The sequence below is a fragment of the Notolepis coatsorum genome, assembly GCF_963971535.1.
Source record: "Notolepis coatsorum genome assembly, chromosome: 3".
NCBI lineage: Eukaryota > Metazoa > Chordata > Actinopteri > Aulopiformes > Paralepididae > Notolepis > Notolepis coatsorum.
Window position 1 is genome coordinate 85,128,359 of NC_140167.1, and position 21,644 is coordinate 85,150,002.

At 46.1% G+C, this 21,644-nt stretch overlaps 1 protein-coding gene across 1 annotated transcript in view; it reads left to right on the top strand.

Annotated features, from left to right (window-relative positions):
• Positions 1-21,644, top strand: part of LOC311225882 (glypican-5-like) — a gene marked incomplete at both ends in the record, with an annotated part of 108,029 nt that overhangs the window by 24,590 nt on the left and 61,795 nt on the right. Inside the window, 3 exons of the mRNA XM_084311274.1 lie at positions 2,291-2,490; positions 3,889-3,948; positions 5,708-5,830. Coding sequence (XP_084167400.1) covers positions 2,291-2,490; positions 3,889-3,948; positions 5,708-5,830 — 383 coding nt within the window. The remainder of the gene's footprint in view (positions 1-2,290; positions 2,491-3,888; positions 3,949-5,707; positions 5,831-21,644) is intronic.

Consider the following 21,644-nt stretch of genomic DNA (forward strand, 5'->3'; position numbering starts at 1 on the left):
CTCACCTGAACCTTTTGTCCTCTCACCAGGTCCTTTTGTCCTCTCACCAGGTCATTTTGTCCTCTCACCAGGTCCTTTTGTCCTCTCACCAGGTCCTTTTGTCCTCTCACCAGGTCATTTTGTCCTCTCACCTGGTCCTTTTGTCCTCTCACCAGGTCATTTTGTCCTCTCACCAGGTCCTTTTGTCCTCTCACCAGGTCCTTTTGTCCTCTCACCAGAACCTTTTGTCCTCTCACCAGGTCCTTTTGTCCTCTCACCAGAACCTTTTGTCCTCTCACCAGGTCCTTTTGTCCTCTCACCAGGTCCTTTTGTCCTCTCACCAGGTCCTTTTGTCCTCTCACCAGGACCTTTTGTCCTCTCACCAGGTCCTTTTGTCCTCTCACCAGGTCCTTTTGTCCTCTCACCAGAACCTTTTGTCCTCTCACCAGAACCTTTTGTCCTCTCACCAGGTCCTTTTGTCCTCTCACCAGAACCTTTTGTCCTCTCACCAGGACCTTTTGTCCTCTCACCAGGTCCTTTTGTCCTCTCACCAGGTCCTTTTTTCCTCTCAGAAGAACATTTTGTCCTCTCACCGGGTCCTTTTGTCCTCTCAGAAGAACATTTTGTCCTCTCACCAGGTCCTTTTGTCCTCTCACCAGAACCTTTTGTCCTCTCACCAGGTCCTTTTGTCCTCTCACCAGGTCATTTTGTCCTCTCACCAGGTCCTTTTGTCCTCTCACCAGGTCCTTTTGTCCTCTCACCAGGTCATTTTGTCCTCTCACCAGGTCCTTTTGTCCTCTCACCAGGTCCTTTTGTCCTCTCACCAGGTCCTTTTGTCCTCTCACCAGGTCATTTTGTCCTCTCACCTGGTCCTTTTGTCCTCTCACCAGGTCATTTTGTCCTCTCACCAGGTCATTTTGTCCTCTCACCAGGTCCCTTTGTCCTCTCACCAGAACCTTTTGTCCTCTCACCAGGTCCTTTTGTCCTCTCACCAGAACCTTTTGTCCTCTCACCAGGTCCTTTTGTCCTCTCACCAGGTCCTTTTGTCCTCTCACCAGGTCATTTTGTCCTCTCACCAGGTCCTTTTGTCCTCTCACCAGGTCCTTTTGTCCTCTCACCAGAACCTTTTGTCCTCTCACCAGGTCCTTTTGTCCTCTCACCAGAATCTTTTGTCCTCTCACCAGGTCCTTTTGTCCTCTCACCAGGTCCTTTTGTCCTCTCACCAGAACCTTTTGTCCTCTCACCAGGCCCTTTTGTCCTCTCACCAGGTCTACGAATTTGTTCTTAATTGACCTGCCTGGTTAAATAAAGGTTAAATGGAAACAAATTTCCCTTTAATGTTTCACTAAGAGCTCTTCATATCTGGCTCTGCTACAATCAGACACAGACATAGTTATTAACCAGCTGGGAGTGTAATGATGCACACATTTTCCGTTTCAATAGGAATTTAAATTCTTATCTTGTGATTTTATTCTCTGTTCTTTATGCATTAAAGAGGATAACTTGTTCAGGCTATTTCATGGGATTAATGACTTGAGGAGGGCTTTAGACTTTAAGAAATGTATTTATATCAAATATAATACAAAGCTGCTGTTTTTATGTTCAATTAAATAATATCAAAGTATATTTCTCTCTTTCTCTTCCTCTCTCTCCCTCTCTGCTCCCCTCTTTTTCCTCTCTCTCTTCCTCTCTTTCTCTCTCTCTCCCTCTCTGCCCCCTCTCTTTCTCTCTTTCTTCCTCTCTCTCTCCCTCTCTCTTTCTCTCTTTCTTCCACATTCTATTCCTCTCTCTCTCCCTCTCTCCCCCCCTCTCTCTCTCTCTTCCTCTCTCTGCCCCGTTCTTTCTTGTGCTTCCTCTCTCTCCCTCTCTGCTCCCTCTTTTTCTCTCTCTTCCTTCACTTATTCTCCCTCTCTCCCCTCTCTTTTTCTCTCTTCCTCCCCCCTCTCTCTATTCATCTCACTCTCTCTCTCTCCCTCTCTCTTCCTCTCTCTCTCCCTCTCTGCCCCCCCTCTATTTTCCCTCTCTCCTTCTCCTTACCGTCTCTCTTTTTTTCTATCTCCATCTCTCCCTGTCTCTCTTTCTCTCAGAATCTGAATCTTTATTGGTCTTTATTTCCAAGTAGTTTAAAATAGAGGCACAATGGAATATAATATAATTATATAATGAAATAGGCCAGGGCTGTACAATTGTGCACAATGTGGTCAAGTATAATTATACACTAATATACTAGATACTAAAACACTAGAGTAAAAATAACAATAACAATAACTCTCTCTCAACCCCCCCCCCCCCCTCTATCTCTGTCTCTCAGGTGGAGAAGGTGTGTGGTCCCCAGACAGACAGTCCTCCCATGATGCCTAGCTCGCCTTCCACCACGACTTCCACTGTGACGCCTGTGACATCATCACGGACACCTGTGACATCATCACAGACGCCTGTGACATCACCACTGACCCTGCTCCCTTTGCATGGCCCTGTCATGCACCAGGGACAACAGTCACAAGCAAGGAGGTGTGTGTGTGTGTGTGTGTGTGTGTGTGTGTGTGTGTGTGTGTGTGTGTGTGTGTGTGTGTGTGTGTGTGTGTGTGTGTGTGTGTGTGTGTGTGTGTGTGTGTGTGTGTGTGTGTGTGTGTGTGTGTGTGTGTGTGTGTGAGAGAGATAGAGAGAGACTTGTTTGCCTCATCTTCCTCACGGGTCTTTACACAGCGGTAAAGACAATAACAGGCTGCAGGAACTAAAAAGTACCATGAACTGTACGGGCTGAAGGTTCAGGGTCAGGGCTTGAGTGGCAGGACTGTCCAAAAGCGAAGGCGTTGGCAAACCTTCGCTCTGTCTGTGATGATGGTCAGTCGCCACATTTGGAGGAGACGCTGCTTCCTGTTTCCTCAGACTAGACGCTGCTTCCTGTTTCCACAGACTCAGACTAGACGCTGCTTCCTGTTTCCACAGACTCAGACTAGACGCTGCTTCCTGTTTCCATAGACTCAGACTAGACGCTGCTTCCTGTTTCCATAGACTCAGACTAGACGCTGCTTCCTGTTTCCACAGACTCAGACTAGACGCTGCTTCCTGTTTCCACAGACTCAGACTAGACGCTGCTTCCTGTTTCCATAGACTCAGACTAGACGCTGCTTCCTGTTTCCATAGACTCAGACTAGACGCTGCTTCCTGTTTCCACAGACTCAGACTAGACGCTGCTTCCTGTTTCCACAGACTCAGACTAGACGCTGCTTCCTGTTTCCACAGACTCAGACTAGACGCTGCTTCCTGTTTCCACAGACTCAGACTAGACGCTGCTTCCTGTTTCCATAGACTCAGACTAGACGCTGCTTCCTGTTTCCATAGACTCAGACTAGACGCTGCTTCCTGTTTCCACAGACTCAGACTAGACGCTGCTTCCTGTTTCCACAGACTCAGACTAGACGCTGCTTCCTGTTTCCATAGACTCAGACTAGACGCTGCTTCCTGTTTCCATAGACTCAGACTAGACGCTGCTTCCTGTTTCCACAGACTCAGACTAGACGCTGCTTCCTGTTTCCATAGACTCAGACTAGACGCTGCTTCCTGTTTCCATAGACTCAGACTAGACGCTGCTTCCTGTTTCCACAGACTCAGACTAGACGCTGCTTCCTGTTTCCACAGACTCAGACTAGATATATATGTCATTTTGAGAAGATTTGTTTCTGCATCTATTATTGTTTGTGTTTGTTTAGATTGGAATGTGAACACAAATAAATATATTCATGTGTGTGTGTGTGTGTGTGTGTGTGTGTGTGTGTGTGTGTGTGTGTGTGTGTGTGTGTGTGTGTGTGTGTGTGTGTGTGTGTGTGTGTGTGCGTGCGTGCGTGCGTGCGTGCGCATGTGTGTGTGTGTGTGTGTGTGTGTGTGTGTGTGTGTGTGTGTGTCCAGGTCGCTCCCTCTAAAAGGCTCCAGGGAGGACAAGCATCGCAGCATGAAGAAACTATCCAGGTAGTAAAACCACCACTAGTTAATGACATCACCGCCATATACTTCCTCGTGTTTGCCAAGGAAACTATAAAAGAAGGAAAGGTCATGACATCACTGTGTAGCGCGTGGACATATTGGTGCCAAGTGTGGAAACGTTCAGTTCGGCCGACATTGAGTTGAATGGGATCAGCCGTCTGTTTATGACCCGTCATTTAAACAGGTTATTACCTCGGATGTTAGAATCATCTGCAAACTGTTGCCTTGTTAGCTAGCTATAACGTTTAATATATTGGTTGATGTATATTTCCTCAGATAGCTGGTTTATTTAGAATTTTAATAAAGGCTTCAATAGAACTGGCACCAAAGTCTGGCACCAAGCAGAGCATGGAACGCTGGTGTTCTGACGTGATGACCCTTCCTTCTTTTATAGTTTCCTTGGTGTTTGCCTATTATAATAATAAGAAGACGGTTTAGTGTCGTCATAGCGACATTTAAACATTTCTTCTCCTGTCACCACTGTGAGACACATGGCTGTAAGAAGTAGCCTTGTCTCCCAGTAGTAAACAACTGGGCCTGAGACCCATCCTCTTCTTATTATTCTACATTATAATAACGTCAGGACTGAGACACATCATCTTCTTATTATTGTAGTTTATAATATTGGGACTGAGACCCATCCTCTTCTTATTATTGTAGTTTATAATATTGGGACTGAGACACATCCTCTTCTTATTATTGTAGTTTATAATATTGGGACTGAGACCCATCCTCTTCTTATTATTGTAGTTTATAATATTGGGACTGAGACCCATCCTCTTATTATTATTCTAGTTTAGAACTTTGGGACTGCGGCGGCTAGGTGGCGCAGTGCGCAAGGCGCTCGCCACCAACGCAGGAGATGCTGGGTTCGAGCCCAGCTCTCGGCGTTGCTACCAGCTTGGCTGGTCGTTCATACTAATACAATTGGCAGTATTAGGGGGTGGGAAAGCCGGTGGGTGGGGATCGGACGTTGTGGACAGCGACTCCTACAGGTCGGTTGGTGCGCCTGCGCAGTAGAATCAGGAAGCGACGAGGGCGGCGTGTCCCTCCCACGCAGACCCTCGCCGCTGAGAGATTGCGCTGTGCAGGTGAAAAGATGCGACGGCTGCCTCCTCGAGTACCGGAGGGGACACGTGATGCAAGGCTTCGTCCACATTGCAGCCGGCCTGTGGGAGGCATGGCCTAACAACGTTCGAGACAGGGGAGGGTAGAATTGGACAATAAATACGAAATTGGGGACGGGAGAAAAAATAGAAAAATGGGGGAAAAAAGTAGATAAAAAAAAAGAACTTTGGGACTGAGACCCATCCTCTTCTTATTATTGTAGTTTAGAACGTCAGGACTGAGACCCATCCTCTTCTTATTATTGTAGTTTAGAACGTCAGGACTGAGACCCATCCTCTTATTATTATTATTATTATTATTCTAGTTTAGAACGTTTTGACTGAGACCCATCCTCTTATTATTATTCTAGAATTTTCCCTTTTCACAGCAGCCATTTTGACTGTGATAATGATTACCCTATGGTATCTATGGTTACAGAATAGTGAATATTCTTTATCTATGGTTACAGAATAATGGAGATTCTATATCTATGGTTACAGAATAATGAATATTCTCTATACCGTTACAGCATAGTGAACATTTTATATCTATGGCTACGGAATAATTAATATTCTATATCTATTGGTTACAGAACAATTAATATTCTATATCTATCTATCTATCTATCTATCTGCAGGGTCTTCCAGGGTTCTGTAGGGAGGTACCAGCAGTTCTTCAGAGAGCTTCCTGAGATGCTGTGTGAGTCAGAGATGGAGGTGGAGCAGCACACCTGTTGGAATGGAGAGGATGTGGTGGAGAGGTAGGAGTCCTCACTTCCTGTAGTGAGTCAAGAGGTAGGAGTCCTCACTTCCTGTAGTGAGTCAAGAGGTAGGAGTCCTCACTTCCTGTAGTGAGTCAAGAGGTAGGAGTCCTCACTTCCTGTAGTGAGTCAAGAGGTAGGAGTCCTTATCACTTCCTGTAGTGAGTCAAGAGGTAGGAGTCCTCACTTCCTGTAGTGAGTCAAGAGGTAGGAGTCCTCACTTCCTGTAGTGAGTCAAGAGGTAGGAGTCCTGCGTGATTACATATGCACGCCGCATTTCTCGGAGACGCTCTCTGATTGGCACTGACTGACGCTCTCTGATTGGCCACTGACGCGTTTGCCCAATCCGTGACGAGCTGTGTCTTTGCCCATTTCCTCGTCAAACAGCCTGCAAACTACCTGGCATTCTATCGCCCTGCTCTAAGACAAACTCTAACCTTAACCAACTTCGAAAGAGTGCCTAAGCTTAACCGTCGAAAGAACTTGCCGTCACGCTCTAAGACAAACTCTAACCTTAACCAACTTGAAGAGTGCCTAAACTTAACCAGTGTAGAAACAGGCGTCGGCCAATCAGAGAGCGTCTCTGAGAAATGCGGCGTGCATATGTAATCACGCAGGAGTCCTCACTTCCTGTAGTGAGTCAAGAGGTAGGAGACCTCACTTCCTGTAGTGAGTCAAGAGGTAGGAGTCCTTATCACTTCCTGTAGTGAGTCAAGAGGTAGGAGACCTCACTTCCTGTAGTGAGTCAAGAGGTAGGAGACCTCACTTCCTGTAGTGAGTCAAGAGGTAGGAGTCCTTTTCACTTCCTGTAGTGAGTCAAGAGGTAGGAGTCCTGCGTCTCTACAATTCGTAGCCGCATTTCTGCAGACCCCTCTCTGATTGGCCGAGCGCACGCATGCGCATGAGCCGTGACAAGCTCCTCTAGCCAGGAGTCGAAACTCCGTTAAGCTCCAGAGAGAGAGGCTGAAAACCCACAGTTGTTGCCCGACGGATGGGAGCCGAATCCCGGATCCGAGTTTTCTGATGAATAGCCCCAAAACATGGAGGTCGCGAACGCAATTTATACGCATGGAAGTATTGATTACGCCATAACGAATCATTAAAAAAATATACCGTTAACTGGAATATGTTGTGTGTGCCTTTACACATATGTTGGATAGGATTATGTAATTGGTTTGTCATTAAAAACCAATAATAATCGCTCGCCGGCTTCGCTGACCAGAGCTCTCTGGAACATACATGTTTCGGAACCGATGTGTAACTAGACAGTTACAATATAACATTTATATTAATTAACCCAGTTAATGCCTTAAGAGAAAGAGTCTGGTGGTCAATTGCTACGGAAATGTTGTGTCTTACTAATAATAACTAATTCCTTGGTCAATAGAAGTCTCTGTGATACTTTCTGAATATGATTTGGGAACATCAAATGGGCAGGCCGCGAAATAACAACGTTACAATGTACAGTTTCTGACAGCTGGCTGTGTTGTGAAATGTGCATAACGTTATGAATAAACCGCGAAGTCACGCGAAATAACGTTATACGCGAATCTGGTAGTACATTTCCAATCAGAGAGGGGCTTCGCTCAACCAATCAGAGAGGGGTCTGCAGAAATGGAGCTCAACCAATCAGAGAGGGGTCTGCAGAAATGCGGCTACGAATTGTAGAGACGCAGGAGTCCTTCTCCCTGCATCAACCAAGTTCCTCTCACTTCCTGCAATACGTCACATGAGCTAAACAAGGCGCAGCATTGGCTGGCTAACTGTCCCTCCCACCTTAGGAGACCACAGCAGCACAGTGTAGAGATGTAGATGGTTCGCCCAAATGTGGCTATTTTGTCTGTCTATCTATCTGTCTGTCTGTCTGTCTGTCTGTCTGTCTGTCTGTCTGTCTGTCTGTCTGTCTGTCTGTCTGTCTGTCTGTCTGTCTGTCTGTCTGTCTGTCTGTCTGTCTGTCTGTCTGTCTGTCTGTTTGTCTGTCTGTCTGTCTGTCTGTCTGTCTGTCTGTCTGTCTGTCTGTCTGTCTGTCTGTCTGCCTGTAAGTCTGTTTGTCTGTCCATCTGTCTTTATGTGTGTGCGCGAGCGTGTGTGTGTGTGTGTATCAAGCAGGGGGTTGTCAGGGTCGTGGCGGGTTGGGGAGTTCGTTTGGAACCGTCTAGATTCTTTATAATGCTGATGAGACTGGCAGCTTCTACTGGTCCTAGACACACACACACACGAACACACACACAAACACACACACACACACATACACACGCACTAACACACACACTCTCAGTCTCCTCTCAGTCTCTCCCTCTCTCTCTCTCTCTCTCTCTCTCTCTCTCTCTCTCTCCTCTCTCTCTCTCTCTCTCTCTCTCTCTCTCTCTCTCTTCTCTCTCTCTCTCTATCTGTCTCTCTCTGTCTCTCCCCATCTCTCTCACTGTCTTTCTCTCTCTCTGTCTCTCTCTATCCCGCTCTCCTCTCTCTCTCTCTCTCTATCCCTCTCTCCTCTCTCTCTTTCTCTCTCTCTCTCTGTCTCTCTCTGTCTCTCCCCATCTCTCTCACTGTCTTTCTCTCTCTCTGTCTCTCTATCCCTCTCTCCTCTCTCTCTCTCTCTCTCTCTCTCTCTCTGTCTCTCTCTATCCCTCTCTCCTCTCTCTCTTTCTCTCTCTCTCTCTGTCTCTCTCTGTCTCTCCCCATCTCTCTCACTGTCTTTCTCTCTCTCTCTCTGTTTCTCTCTCTGTTTCTAAAGTCATAAAGTTAGTCATAAAGTTAACCACAAATTTAGTCATGAAGTTAGTCTTGAAGTTAGTCATGAAGTTAGTCTTGAAGTTAGTCTTGAAGTTAGTCATGAACTTAGTCTTGAAGTTAGTCTTGAAGTTAGTCATGAAGTTAGTCACCATAAGGTCCAACAAATTTAAAATAAATGGATGAATGCAAGCACTCCCAGACATACCTCACGCGAAGGTAAGGAAAAACTCACTAAAACCTAACAATAGGGAAAAATGCACCACAGGCAGTGTGGAGGAGAGAAACCTTAGAATGGCCATTCAAGGGGGGATCTCTCTTCTTAGATGTCGGTGATAGTAGTGTTGCAGACTAACAGTTGGTAAGCATGCACTCATGTGTGTAGTGAAACACAGACGAGTGCATGCAATAGCAACTGAACATTTTGAAAAGTTAAAGATAGAGCTGATAGCGATAGCAACTGAACATTTTGAAAGATTAAAGATAGAGCTGATAGCGAATCTATTTGAGGCACAGGGGCGGCGCAAAGAGGGTCGCCTCCTCCCCGTCTTAATCACGGGACGTTCAACACTCCGATCATCGCTCCGAGACAGCCGGAGACAGGGAGATAGTTAGTCATAAAGTTAGTCATGAAGTTAGTCATGAAGTTAGTCATAAAGTTAGTCATGAAGTTAGCCATGAAGTTAGTCATAAAGTTAGTCATGAAGTTAGACTTGAAGTTAGTCATGAAGTTAGTCATAAAGTTAGTCATGAAGTTAGTCATAAAGTTAGTCATGAAGTTAGTCATGAAGTTAGTCATAAGGTTAGTCATGAAGTTAGTCATGAAGTTAGTCATGAAGTTAGTATGTAATTAATATGTATGCATGTAATAATAATAATAATTTGATTTGTATAGCACTTTTCATACAGGAATTGCAGCCCAAAGTGCTTCACATCAGTGATGTAGACATGAAATAGACATAGGCATAACATGAGCATAAAATGTACATAAAATGAGCATAAAATGTACATACAATTTGCAAAAAAAAATACATAAAATGTGCATAAAATGTACATACAATTAGCATAAAATGTACATAAAATAGACAGAAACCGATCATAAATACAGCATAGAAATCACAGCATAGTTGATAGATATTTTCAAATTTCGCAAATGTTTTGAGATGCAAATTACAAAAGAAAGGTTGAATTGTGATTGTAATGATAGTATAGTGATAGTGATTTCATTGTGATTTCATTGTGCACTCGTGGAAGATTGGTCTGGCTTGCAAGGCTACAGTACCTTTACAGCAATACAATAATCACAATATTGCAAAGTGATAGCATAAACAATGAGTGCAAAGTATTTATTTTTATTTATCCTTTATTTATCCAGGAATGTCCCATTGAGATACAAGAGCTCTTCTTCCAGGGAGTCCTGAAGTTAGCAAGTAGCAACAGAAACAACAATAAGGTAGCTCTGAGTTATAATATAATAAACACATTTAATATATCTAAGTATAATACAATAATCACAGTAATGTGTCTCAGTACAGTGAGTAGTAGGCAGTTCATGAGCCTTACTGCCGGAGGGAAAAACTGTCCCTGAGCCTGCTGGTGTGGGTCCTTAGACTGAGGCTAAAACAGTCCATGGTTGGTTTAGGTTTAGGTTTAGGTTTACTTTATTTGTTCAAGGGGGACAGCGTACATTAATAAAACATTTAAAAAAACGTAAATGCACCCAATTTTTGCCAAAAGGCTAATTTCCATTGGCAGTCCCCCTGCCAGAAGGTACAGGCTAAAATCCTGTGTGAAAAAGGGTTAGCAACACAAACAGAATAAAAGCAAGATAAATAACATTAGAATAAAAACACAAACAAAAGCACATGTATATAGTAGAACATATGATAGGGATACAGGGCACAATACAGTCATGGACACAAGAACAGAGCACATCATGACATAGAAGACCCAGGCATAGACAAACGCACCATATCCACACACACACACATACACACACACACACACACACACACACACACACACTCTCGCAGGTCGGACCCTTCAGCTCAGCTGGTTAGTGTAAACTATAGTCAACCAGCACTTTTTTCTAACGGCTCTGACCCTTTAGCTCAGCTGGTTAGTGTAAACTACAGTCAACCAGCACCTGCTAACAGCTCTGACCCTTTAGCTCAGCTGATTAGTGTAAACTACAGTCAACCAGCACCTGCTAACGGCTCTGACCCTTTAGCTCAGCTGGTTAGTGTAAACTACAGTCAACCAGCCATAGGCGGCGGGTATATAAGGCCCAGGGCTAGGCCTACCCAAATCGTTATGCTGGGAATCTTGAAATGTATATATAATATATGTGCGCAGGCTGCTGGCTATTGTGTGTCTTGTGCTGCAGCCCGCTGGCCAAGGTGTCAATGACGAAGGTGTCAATCGGCTAGGTGGCGGTGTTTAACATTCCAGGTACAGGCAGTAGCCAATCACATCATTCACATGATCATCCTGATCCCGCAGGCCGAGTAAAGCAAACATCTGCGTTCCGAATCTCCACCTGCCGATCCTTTGTAGCGAACACCAGCGCGCTATTTTGAGTCAAATTTCAAAAAGCAAAATGGATATACGGTATTTTTCCAAGGCATATAAACAAAGTAATTTAGAAGCTGCACCGGGCTGCCCCTGGGCATAACTACAGATCACCGGAGGCTATATGTTGCTTTATCTTGGCAAACAAGGGCTTGCTCTAAGTGTAAGAGGACATGATGAGAGTCAGAGTTCATCAAATGTTGCTGCATTAAGGTAAGACAATGGTTATTGGATGCCTTTATTTGAACACTTAATTTGCACTATATATTAGATGAGTTGGGCTCGCCTCGCATAGCCTAGTGGGTGTGTGTATTGACAAAAAAGGAAAGATTTTGCATGGCCTACCCAAATCTTAATCTCACCCGCCGCCTATGCAACCAGCCCCTACTAACGGGTCTGACCCTTTAGCTCAGCTGGTTAGTGTAAACTACAGTCAACCTATTTCTTAAGATCAAATCTAGTTTTTTATAAAGAAAACAAGTGTATTCTAAAGCCCATATGACCAGAAGCAGCCAGTAATACTAACACCTTGAATAGAACAAGCAAGGTATATTAAGATAAGAAAATATAACATATTCCTTTATTAATCCCCTTGGGGAAATTCATATGTACAACTTTTAAATGAAACTGTCTTGTTTGCATGATATAAGAATGCTCATTTAAATGTGTAGTTATTAAAATAAAATAAAACGTGCTTAACAACTATGCTTAGTTACTTTTCTCCACATTCTGATACTGCCGGTCAGAGCTGTAATAGCTGACCATGTCCACTAGAGGGCAGCATTATATCATTATGCCAGTTAAAAAGTACAGGAAACAATGAACACCTCTCTTTCCAGCTCTCTATCTCTCTGTCTCCATATCTTCCTTTATCTATCTCTCTTTCTCTATCTGCCTTTCTCTCTTTCTCCGTCTTTCTCAACCTCTCTCTATCTCGTTTTCCACACAGATAGATGAAGAGAGAGAGGGAGAGGTAGAGAGTGAGAGTGAGTCAGTCAGACAAATAGAGATAACTACTTAAATCAAATCAAATCAAATCTAATTTATATAACTCACTAAAAACCTAGCAATAGGGAAAAAAGCACCACAGGCAATGTGGAGGGGAGAAACCTTAGAAGGGCCGTTCAAGGGGGGATCTCCCTTCTTAGATGTCGGTGATAGTAGTGTTGCTATAAAACAGGCGAAACAGTTTTTAAGTATCAAGTCAAGTCAAGAGTTTTATTTGTCACGGCATACAGGGCATACAGTGAAATGCGGATGGTCATGCCCGCAGCGATTGTGCAATAATACAAGTAATAAGAATAAGACATAACAGGTATAATGTACATAACGTTTAAAATGCATGGTAAAAGACATGCTAAGGACCTGCGATAGTGCAATACAGTGTTAAGCTACAGATGAGGCACTGGGTCTTATGTATACTACTATACAATACTATACAATATACAGTTATACTATATCCTTATGCTATCTTGCTATATCCATCTATTGCTATACAAGAGCCACTCCTGTTCTTTTTTTATTTGTATTTTTTATAAAGTAAAGTGACCTTTAATTTTTAGTGAGTGTGTGCAGCATGTGTGTGTGTGTGTGTGTGTGTGTGTGTGTGTGTGTGTGTGTGTGTGTGTGTGTGTGTGTGTGTGTGTGTGTGTGTGTGTGTGTGTTCGTGCTAAAGTGACTGTTAGTGTGTGAGCGTATACAGTACGCGTGTTGTGTGTGTGCTCATGTGTGCTTGTGTGTGGAGAGTTCAGTGTTCAAGACTCTGATGGCCTGGGGGAAGAAGCTGAGCTGAAGTCTCTCTGTCCTAGTTGCTGGTGTGCGCAGGCGTTTGCCTGACCGCAGCAGCTTGAACAGGCTGTTGTTGGGGTGGTGAGGGTCTTTCATTATTATTATTATAATTTTTCTTTTATTATCTTTTTCCCCCTCCTTTTTCTGATTTTTCTCCCATCCCACTGTTAGTCGTTATGCCAATTCCCAGCCCCCTTCCTGGTTGTTGCGCACCCCCTCCCCCTACTGTTGGTCCGGGAGGCCGGAGACTGTCACATAATAATAATAATAATAATAATAATAATAATAATAATAATAATAATAATAATAATAATAATAATAATAATAATAATAATAATAATAATAATAATAATAATAGATTGGATTTGTAATGCACTTTTTGTTCGCTGGGATCCCAAAGTGCTACACTACAGGGTTAAAACATAGTTAAAAAAATAGAAATAAAATAGTTATTAGTAAAACAAATAAAATAAAATACAGAATAAAAGTAAGATAAAAATAGAACATAGTTAATTAAAAACATAGTATAAACAGACAATTTAATAACAACAGCGCACAACAGCGCAATAGAATTAAAATAAAAAGCAAACAGTCAAAGGCCTTTTTGAATAGGTAGGTTTTCAGGCCTGTTTTAAAAGAGTCCAGGCTCTGTGGTGCCCTCAGCTGGATGGGGAGGCTGTTCCACAGGCGTGGTGCAGCCGTGCAGAAGGCTCTGTCACCCATGGTGCAGAGCCGGGTATTGGGGACCTGAAGGAGCAGGCTACCTGCGGATCTGAGGGTGCGGGTGAAGGATTGTGGAGTGATGAGTTCCTGAAGGTAGAGGGGTGCGTGTCCGTTTATGCAGTTATGGGTGATCGTCAGGATTTTGTAGTTGATCCGGGATGAGACGGGGAGCCAGTGTAGTGAGTGGAGGATGGGGGTTATGTGATCGTGTTTACGGACTCTCATCAGGATCCTGGCAGCGCTGTTCTGGATGTATTGCAGCTTTTGGATGCTCTTGCCAGGAATCCCGATGAAGAGTCCGTTACAGTAGTCCAGTCTTGAGGAGATAAAGGCATGGACAAGCTTCTCTGCATCTGACAGGGTTAGAATGGGACGGAGTTTTGATATGTTTTTTAGGTGATAGAATGAGGTCTTGCAGAGGTGTTTTATGTGGGTGTTGAAGGTCAGGTGGGGGTCAAATCGAACCCCCAGATTTGTGACTGAGGGGGAGAGGGGGATTACCTGCCCGTCAAAGGTGAGATGTGATATGGATGAAGACTGAACCTGGTGAGGGGTGCCAATTAGGAGTGCCTCGGTTTTTTTGCTGTTTAGTTGGAGGAAGTTGCTGTTCATCCATGCCTTTATCTCCCCAAGACAGGTGGTGAGGCATGACAGAGCTGCAGAGGGGTTTGGGGCAGTTTTTATGTAGAGTTGTGTGTCATCGGCATAACAGTGGAAGGACATTCCATGTCTGCCGATGACACGACCGAGGGGGAGCATGTAGGTGATGAATAGAATGGGACCAAGAACCGACCCCTGCGGAACACCACAGGTGACCTCGAGCAGCCTGGACTTGTGTCCTCCCAGTGAGACATATTCAGTCCTGCCTAAGAGGTAGGACTGGAACCACTGTAGTGCATGGTCCGACAGTCCAACAGTGTTGTGGAGGCGCTCCAGGAGGATGGTGTGGTCCACAGTGTCAAACGCCGCTGTCAGATCGAGGAGGATGAGGAGTGATGGTGATCCTGCGTCAACGGTCATTAGGAGGTCATTCGTCACCCTGAGCAGAGCTGTTTCCGCGCTGTGGGATGAGCGAAAGCCTGACTGGAACTTCTCGAACAGCGTGTTATTTTTAAGGTGGTCCTGGAGCTGGGAGGCAACTACCTTTTCCAAAACCTTGGATAGGAAGGAAAGGTTCGAAATAGGCCTGTAGTTGGCAAGAACCTCCGGGTCCAGGGTGGGCTTCTTAAGGAGGGGGCTGATGATGGCAACTTTGAGGGCGGATGGGATATGGCCAGTTTGAAGGGAGAGGTTAACAGCCTGGGTGATGATTGGGCTGATGCTGGGGAAGTTTGACTTGAGCAGGGCAGTTGGAATGGGATCCAGGGTGCAGGTGGATGGTTTCATTCCTCTGAGGGTTTTTTCAATGTGGCTCTGCTGAATCTCAGTGAAACATGGGAGAGATGGCAAGCTCTCAGGTGGCGGGTTAGAGGCAGGGGGAAACAGAGAGGAAGAGCTGGGCATCAGAGAGCGGATGTTGTTTACTTTAGATCTGAAGAAGTCCATACAATTATTACATCGCTCTTCTGTAGCTTCAGTGGATGAGGATGGTTGTGGCTTCAGTAGGTGATTTATGGTGGAAAAAAGCTGCTTGGAGTTGCCAGTGTTTTTATTGATGAGGTTGGAGTAGAAGTTTGACCGTGCATCTTTCAGGAACTTGCAGTACGCCTTTTTATGGTCACGGAAAGCCAGTTTGTGGACAGTGAGTCCAGAGTGTCTGAGTCGATGTTCCAGGGCACAACCAGCTCTTTTCATTTTCCTCAGTTCCTGTGTGAACCAGGGGGCGGAGCGTTTAAAATTGACCTCACGTGTCTTGACAGGGGCATGAAGGTCAAATGAGTTGTAGTGCTCTACTAGTGCATCCATTGTTGCAGAGGCTGGGCAGGTGATGCGTTGGAGGTCTGTGGTCATGGTGGCTGGGTCAATGGATTTCCAATTTCGGAAGGACATTTGACATTTTTGTCTAGTAGAGGGCAGCATCGATGACAGGGTCATTGAGACCACCTCATGGTCGGACACACCGAGGTCATAGACCTCTAGGCTATTTAAGGGGGCTGATGTAATGACCAGATCTAGGGTGTGGCCCCTGTTGTGTGTGGGAACCTCAACACGCTGCTGCAGGCCAAGACACTCGAGCAGACTCAGAAACTCTGTTGCAAGGTGACAGGAGGGGTTGTCAACATGGATATTTAAATCACCAATGATGACAATATTGGCTGACATAGCGGAGAGTGATGTGAGTAGATCGTGTATTTCAGGGAGGGATGAGGGATTTGATTTTGGGGGCCGGTATATGAGAAGCACTGTCATGGGGTAAGGAGGTTTGCATTTGAAGGCCAGACACTCCATGGAGGTAAAATCAGGCATCGGTAAGGAAGAGAGCTTCAGCTCAGCCTGATGAATGATGGCTATGCCACCATTTCTTCCGACACATGTGCAGCCAGCCGGCAGCCAGCCTGGCAGCGCAGATTCTCACCGGGAGAGTGTAACGTGTGGAAGGTCACACTACCTTTCTCCAGATCCTACCCTCGCTGTGCAGGCGCCCCGACCGAACTGTAGGGGTCGCTGTCCACAACGCCCAGGACCCACCCATGGCTTCCCTCCCCCTAACTCAGCCAAACGAGTTAGTATAGCGATCAGCCCAAGCCAAGGCCATGCTGACTCTTCGGGAGTCGAGACCGCAGCCTCTTGCATTGGTGACGAGCACAATCACTGCTACGCCACCTGACCGCCTGGTCTTTCATTATTCTGTAGGCTCTGGATCTTGATAAGTCCTGCAGGGGTGGTAGTGCAATACCTGTAGTACGCTCAGCTGAGCGCACCACTCTCTGTAGGGCCTTCCTGTCCTGTGCCTTGCTGTTTCCATACCAGGCAGTGATGTTTCCAGTCAAGATGCTCTCTACAGCTCTGGAGTAGAAGGACTGGAGTATCTTCCCCGATACTCTGAACTTCCTTAACTGTCTCAGGTGGTAGAGGCGCTGCTTCGCATTTTTTACGACTGAGTCTATGTGTGTTGTCGATGTCAGATCCTCTGAGATGTGGACCCCCAGGTACTTAAAGCTGCTCACCCTGTCCACGGTAGCCCCGTTTATCCACAGTGGTGTGTGTGTCCCCTGCTGTGTTCTCCTAAAATCCTTGGTTTTACCAATGTTCAGGAGCAAGCTGTTGTCCTGACACCAGCGTGCCAGTACATCAACCTCCTCCTGGTAGGCCTTCTCGTCGTTGTCAGAGATCAGCCCCACCACCACTGTGTCGTCCGCAAACTTCACTATGGAGTTGGAGCTGAACCTGGCCACACAGTCATGTGTGTAGAGTGAATACAGCAGGGGGCTCAGAACACAGCCCTGGGGGGACCCGATACTCAGGGTGATGGTGTTGGAGGTGTGACCCCCCACCCTGACCGCCTGAGGCCTTTCACTCAGAAAGTCCAGTATCCAGGCGCTCAGAGCAGAGCTCAGACCCAGCTCGATCAGCTTGTCCACCAGTCTGGTGGGGACTATGGTGTTGAACGCTGAGCTATAGTCAATGAACAACAGTCTCACATAGCCCCCCTTCTGGCTGTCTAGGTGAGAGAGGGTGTTGTGAAGTACCTGAGAGACCGCATCGTCAGTGGACCTGTTTGACCTGTATGCAAATTGCAAAGGGTCCATATCACTCGGGAGGGAGGCACAAATGTAATCCTTAACCATCCTCTCAAAATATTTCATGACCACAGAGATGAGTGCCACCGGTCTGTAGTCATTAAGACCTGCTGGAGAGGATTTTTTTGGTACCGGGATTATGGTGGACACCTTGAAGCAGGCAGGGACCACAGACTCAGCCAGGTATAGATTGAATATGGGGCTAGCTGGTTAGCACAGGACTTAAGTATACGTCCTGTTATCCCATCTGGGCCAGCTGCTTCTCTGGTGTTCACCCGCATAAATGCTCTTCTCACACTGTGTTCCGTCAATGAGAGAGTGCCCCCCCCCCGCGGATGCCCCCCCCCCCCCTCCACGACGGCCGGCGCGTCAGTGACGTCGTTAGCCGGTGAGCTAGCGTCGCCACTGTTTGCACCGAACCGCTCATAAAAGGAGTTGAGTTGATCCGCGAGAGAGGCGTCGGCACTCCCGATTGAGGGGGCGCTGACTTTGTAGTCAGTTATCGTCCGTAGTCCTCGCCATAAACCTCTTGTGTCGTTCTGGGCCGTTTGTGCCTCCATCTTGCCAGCGTACTGCCTTATACTCCTCCATATTTCCTGATACTCTGCCCAGGTTATAAGCAGCGGTGCGAGCATTCAGGGCCACTCGGATAGTATTGTCGACCCACGGTTTCTGGTTCGGGAAGACTCAAACCGTCTTCGTGGGGTACAATGCTATCGGCTAGTGTTGTTATGAAACTGACAACAACATCAGCAAACTCACTGACGTCACTGGAGCTCGCCTGAAGCATCCCCCAGTCAATGTCATCAAGTGCGTCCTGTAGCGTGGCCTCTGATTGGTCAGACCACTTCTTTACCTCACGTGACACGACAACGTCACGTGATCTCTGCCGGTAGGCCGGGTAGAGCAAGATGGCGTCATGATCCGATGTGCTCGTTGATCCAGCTAATGGAGGAGCCGGTACTGCCTTGTAACCGGCTCTGAACGGGGTGTAACAATGATCCAGCATATTTGCTCCCCTGGTGGTGCAAGCGATGTGCTGGAAGAAGTTTGGCATCACTTTCTTCAGATTGAAATCGCTGGCTACGATCATGGCTGCGTCTGGATGCCACTCTCACACAACCATGTGCAGAGTCATACACACACTACCGATTTTATTATGTCTCCCTCTGCGGACATAACAACGTACAGCAATATGTGTTTGTAAAGTACTGAGCGTACGACTGGATGGATGAGATTATTCCACACAGGTTGTGTGTTATGCATCGTTTCGCTGTATCGTCTTGCTGTTCTTCTACGTTCACTCCAGAGGAACACTATGAAGAGAAGTCAATATTCCTGAATGCAAGGCATCACAGGGTGAGTAATTGATATACAAATGTGATAATGTTTGAAATGCTCCTTTAAACTGAATCCAACATATGTATATGTTGTATATCTACAGTATATGTGTATTTGTATTTATATTTATGCTCTGTGTATATCCTGGTTATGCATACTCTTTGGTATATCTGTATGGGTCTTCATGTTTGTATTGTGTGTGTGTGTGTGTGTGTGTGTGTGTGTGTGTGTGTGTGCATGCACGGGTTCACGTTTCAGTGCACGTGAGACAAAGATATGCTAATCCACACAGGACACCACAGGAATGCAGCTAGATTTACAGAAAAGGGCACAACTTTAATATTTACACACACATATTCAGACACAATCACACACACACACACACACACACACACACACATACACACACCTATACACATGTCAGATTACTATCTTCTGTAATTTTGGTTTTAATGGTATGTGTGTGTGTGTGCGTGTGTGTGTGTGTGTGTGTGTGTGTGTGTGTGTGTGTGTGTGTGTGTGTGTGTGTGTGTGTGTGTGTGTGTGTGTGTGTGTGTGGGCGTGCTGATGCGACTCGTTAATTGCAGCCTGCCGGCGCTGACGCTGAAGGAGAATGGGCCTTTATGTGTGTGTTGCCCTTGGCAACCTGCGGTAACCTAGTGGTATTATTATGATCTGTGATTTATGTCTTCGCCTCCGCAGATCATGTTTAACACGGTCAGGTCTCAACACTCTGTCATTAACACACCTCTGCTCAGGACAGACACACGGTCGTGTCTCCCTCAACTGTCTGTCATTAACTCATTGACCGCCACACTGTTTTCCCATCTTTAATATCTGGCGCCAGCGTTTCAGACCGCGTTTCAGATCGTATATTCTAAATTATAGCTATGGAGACATACTATGGCTCATTTGAAATGCTTATATTTATACTCCCAACAGGGAACAAACCGTTTGTTTCTACAAACATCCGTTCCTGCGCAACCCCAGCCTAAATAGTGGCCATTTCCCCGAAATATATGCACATTTTCTAGGAAGCGAGATATCACGTCTTTTGTGAATCATGCGCCTGGCTTGGCCCAGTGGTGGGATTTGGAGTTGGACAAGACCCCCCCCCATGTATTTGTAATTCATAAACGTACCTCGTCCATGTTGTGCGCCAGCGAATTTGCAAGAAGGAGGCTGGGAAGAGTGGCACATGAGGAGCCAGGAGCCGCTTCTGCTTCCGATCCCTCGGAAGCAGGCCTCCTTGTGACGAGGCCTCCTGACGAGGCCTCCTTGTGACCGGGGAGACGATGTAAACAGACCCGGTGTGCCCATTCATCGAAAAATATGGAAATATCCAGTAATCCGACATGTGAATCAATGTCCAGATATGGCCGCTAACAATGGCAAAGGATTATGTTAAACTAGCTGAAATGTACGCAGTCCAGCTAGCTGAACAATTACTTTGAATGACACGTTGTGCTATTGTAACAGACTAGGCTAACCCAGGTTTGTTTAACCAATCTAGCTGGCCAATTGCTAAATGCTGCATGTTCTCATTCCAGCTAACTGGGCATATGCGAATAGACACGACAGATATGTGTAATGACACTGTTTGCTTTGTCGACAGGCTAAGATGGCCCTATGTTTATTTAATGATTCTTTCTTTGTTAAATTAAGCTAGCTGGTCAATTGCTGGAGTGCTGCACGTATCCATGGGATATAACTTAACACGGCCATTTGCGTGAATTACATTACTCTCCGTCACATCAAGCTAACCTTGTGTGCGCACTACATGTGCCCATTCAAGCTAGCCTTTCTTTTTCCACAATGTTTCAGCTAAGAGGCCTGTTTACGGTTGTTGTTGTTTTAGCATATGGCCTACGTTTAACTCAATGGACGCCATACCCGAATAAAGTCGGGTTAAACTCGCCGACGCTTGAGCGCCAAACCGAGAAAAGTCGGGTTTTCTTCGTTATTTCTTTTATTCGATATTTCCATTCATTATCCATCCAGGGAGCCTTGTGTTATCATAGGGAATGAGTCTGAGATCGCAAAAGTGCAATACCGGCCCCATCCTACCAGGCGGCGGTATCGAGCACCCTTTGAAACATTGTGTCTTAATAATAATAATAATAATAATAATAAATCAAATTTATATAGCGCCTTTCATAGAACCCAAGGTCGCTTTACAATCAGGACAAAAAATAGGGCAAGGAAAGTAGGGGAGGGGGAAGAGGGGATGAGGGAAAGTAGGGGATAATGGACCTAATTTAATCTAAAACTAACTGATGGGGAAAGCCTTGGTGAAGAGGTGTGTTTTTAGAGCGGATTTGAAGGTGTCCAGGGTTGGGGCGTTGCGGATTTCGGGGGGGGAGAGAGTTCCAGAGGGTAGGGGACGCCACGCTGAAGGCTCTGTCCCCAAAAGTCCGTAACCTGGTGCGAGGGATGGAGAGGAGACCTAGATCAGAGGATCGTAGGTTCCGGGATGGAGTGTACTGGTGGAGGAGATCAGACAGGTACCGGGGGGCGAGGGCATGGAGGGATTTGTAGGTGAGGAGCAGGAGTTTGAAGGTGATGCGGAACCTGACTGGAAGCCAGTGGAGATGGATGAGGGTGGGGGTGATGTGCTGCCAGGGCTTGGTGTGAGTGAGAACCCTGGCAGCTGAGTTCTGGACATACTGGAGCCTGTCCAGGGCTTTGCTGGGTACCCCGAACAGGACTCCATTACAATAGTCCAACCGGGAGGTGACAAATGAGTGGATCAGGGTCTCCGCCACAGAGTCTGAGAGTGAGGGTCGGAGACGGGAGATGTTCCTGAGGTGGTAGAAGGCAGACTTGGTGACAGATTTGATGTGGGAGTGAAATGAAAGTGTGGAGTCAAGGGTGACGCCCAGGTTACGGACTTCGAGAGACGGGGAGATGGAACAGCCGTCAACGTGGAGGAGGAGATCTCCAACCTTCCCGAGCAGTGCCTTGGGGGCCACAACCATGAG